Consider the following 2,904-nt stretch of genomic DNA (forward strand, 5'->3'; position numbering starts at 1 on the left):
TGCTAAAACGTATTTTACAGAATCCATGAAAACAATTCCTGGATAAAATTAAGGAAATAGAAATACAGTATGGGCCCATGGAAAACATAATTGGGATCCATGAAACCTGGACAACATAGGAGACCTAATACAGAAAAAACAAATATTTGAGCCTTGAAGTCAACATTCACCTTTTGATGCTGTACATACATACCTGATGATGGGGACGAGGAGGGCAAGCTGTTTATAGCATTGTCGCTATCAGATTCAGAAAGCGATTCTTTCTGCCTGTCAGGAAGAATCAGGGGGTCGGACCAGAAGACCCAGGAGGTAACTTCCAACTCTCCCATTCTATGATTTAAGAAAAACATGTAAATCACAAGTCAATGCAGAATAAAAGGGGTGGTCTCACTAGAAGAACACCGACTAGAGGGCCTAATAGGACATATGACTGTCATAGTGAGGAAGGTTTTATGCTCCAATCTACCTTCTATGGATCAGAGCGAAAAACAACTAGCAATAATGGCTGGCATGTAATACTACATCTCTCCTACAGTATGGGCAGCTCTAATACGTGTGAATGGCTGCAATTATGGGCTATTATCACCAACGGTTTCTGAAGCCAAAAGCACAATGACCGCTAATCATTGAGGCTGAATTTGATATTATGGTATTTATGTCCTATATTATGTGTTGTGCATATATATCAGCCTGGAACTCCCATTAATGACCCCATAATCTACTCACATTTCTGAGATATTTGTATTGGTTGCTGGCGTACACTCTGGAGGAGACTTCTGGTCCTCATCATTCATCTTTCTGGTAGTGATGGTACAGAGCTAAACATGGACAAAAACAAGATATGAAATACTTTTTTTTTACTTTTAGAGGTCTTTTTTGTTTCACATATTTTGGATTTATTGCGCACATACGGTACTTACTTTAGAAAGCCTTTCAGAAGAAGATGTAAAATTTTGGAAGTCAAGGTTCTCATTGTTCACACTTGTACCCTCCTCATCCTCTGAGACCGAATGGTCTATTTCAGAGTGATCTACAAAAGTAATGAAGTATTATTAGAGGTTGTTAGTATAAAACAGGCGTCATTTATCACAATATTAGTGGGTACTGATTATTACATTTTATGGAAGACAAGACAAACAGCCGCTTAGTCTAGATGATGTCTTCTTCTACTTACCGATAAATAAGCTGTTGTCCACATCTGAGGCAAGCTGAGGAATGTACTCTGGCTTCTGACTTAGAAGGTTGTTAAAATCTAAGTCACTCAGGAATGGATGACTCTTGATCTCAAGTGATCCTCCTGGAAAAAGAACAAAACAAAAGTGATGTGGACATTGTCAGAGATTGCTTCACATCTGAACAGTTTAACTTAATCTGAATTAATGACATAACTGAGTCAACATGAAGGAAGAAGACTGAAAGTCATAGTGTGGAGAACTAGAAATGGACAATCTGATAGAGAAGTGTTGATCCTCAAGGACATGAGTGATAAGTGTGATAGGTGAATATTAATACTAATATGAATAGTATTATATCTCTTACCTGTCCCAAGTCTATCTGCAGGATTTGTTCTGAGCAGCTCAGTAATCAGGTTCTGTGCATTGGGAGTAGGAGCGGAATTACAATCCCAAATTATGTCACCTGTTATACAGAAAATAAAATCTCTTTACTGGACTGTAAGGTAAAGCAAAGTAAACACCTAAACCAATGTAACTGATCAAAGCAATGGTCGGATCATTCCACTTACCAATGACAATCCTGTCATAAAGCTCAGCTACAGAATCTCCATCAAATGGTACAGATCCCGTGAGAAATTTATGTAGGATTATCCCCATTGACCACCAGTCAACAGGTCTTCCATAGCCTTCTTTCAGGATGACCTCTGGGGCGATGTAATATGGGGTGCCACATAACTGGAAAACAGAAGATAGAGATGAAAATGATAAAATGGTTATTATAACACGTTCTCGCCATAAAAACACAATGACAAAAGATAAAATATCAATGGAAACGTTCTCTAGAAATGAAGAATGTAGAGAAGACACAATAGTGTGATGAGATTTGTAAAGAAAAAAAAACATATGCCAAAGGCAAGGTGAACAGATGGGGTATATTAGTTAACCAAATACCAAAGCAAAACAAAGAAAACCCCTTAAAATATAATCTTTAATAGCTACATTTAAAAGCACCCATATCAATATATGAAGACAAAATGCATAAAATGTACAATATATGGGTAGTGGGATAAACGTAGGATAATTGACATGCAGGCTTGCCCTAGAGATCCCAAATGGGCTGAGATCCCGCCTGCCAGTGGAGGTTGACACCCTAGCTAATCGGTTTGGCGCCCCCCTCCACATCGGCACTCCCTCCGTGACGCTATCCACCCCTAGACAGACATACACATATACAGATAATGATGAAAGGCAGACAGTCATGTTGCTGCTAACATGCTGAATGAAAAAAAGGCAATATTCAATGTATCAATTATATGGAAACAGGGAAGCTGATATAATGTAGTTCCACTAGTACAGATAGGATATCAAATGCACCAATCTATACACAATTCAGTATGATATATAAACCATCATTCAGAAGCCTATTATAGATACATAAAGTACATTAGTGCTGGCAATTACGGGCAACAAGAACAATATTATAAAAGCACGTGTGCTCAATTAACGGTAAACATAGGAACATAAATATGTCCAAAGTAGTAACAAGTCACCTATATAATGACATTGAGCATGAAGATAATAGTCTGGGACAGACGGTATATATAGACAACCTCAAAATCCCCCTGGCTAATCTATAATCAGGACTGATCTACACAGGACACGTCCAAATGTTGGGACAGAGCATTATCCAGTGTGCGAATTACAAAAAAAGTTGCCAAAAAAGCATTTT

The 2,904-nt window shown here is 38.1% G+C and overlaps 1 protein-coding gene across 1 annotated transcript; it reads right to left on the reverse strand.

The window, feature by feature from the left end:
- Positions 1 to 722: 722 nt before the first annotated feature.
- On the reverse strand, positions 723 to 2,435 carry LOC141219320 (microtubule-associated serine/threonine-protein kinase 3-like). Its single transcript, XM_073666084.1, has 6 exons — positions 2,409 to 2,435; positions 1,745 to 1,910; positions 1,540 to 1,638; positions 1,175 to 1,297; positions 921 to 1,030; positions 723 to 818 (listed from the first exon to the last, which is right to left on the reverse strand). The coding sequence occupies exons 1-6, from the start codon at positions 2,433 to 2,435 to the stop codon at positions 723 to 725; spliced, it is 621 nt and encodes a 206-aa protein (XP_073522185.1).
- Between the last annotated feature and the right edge of the window lie 469 nt (positions 2,436 to 2,904).

Source organism: Phyllobates terribilis, unplaced genomic scaffold (assembly GCF_046119375.1).
Source record: "Phyllobates terribilis strain yellow unplaced genomic scaffold, ASM4611937v1 Scaffold_263__1_contigs__length_2631358, whole genome shotgun sequence".
Taxonomy (NCBI): Eukaryota; Metazoa; Chordata; class Amphibia; order Anura; family Dendrobatidae; genus Phyllobates; species Phyllobates terribilis.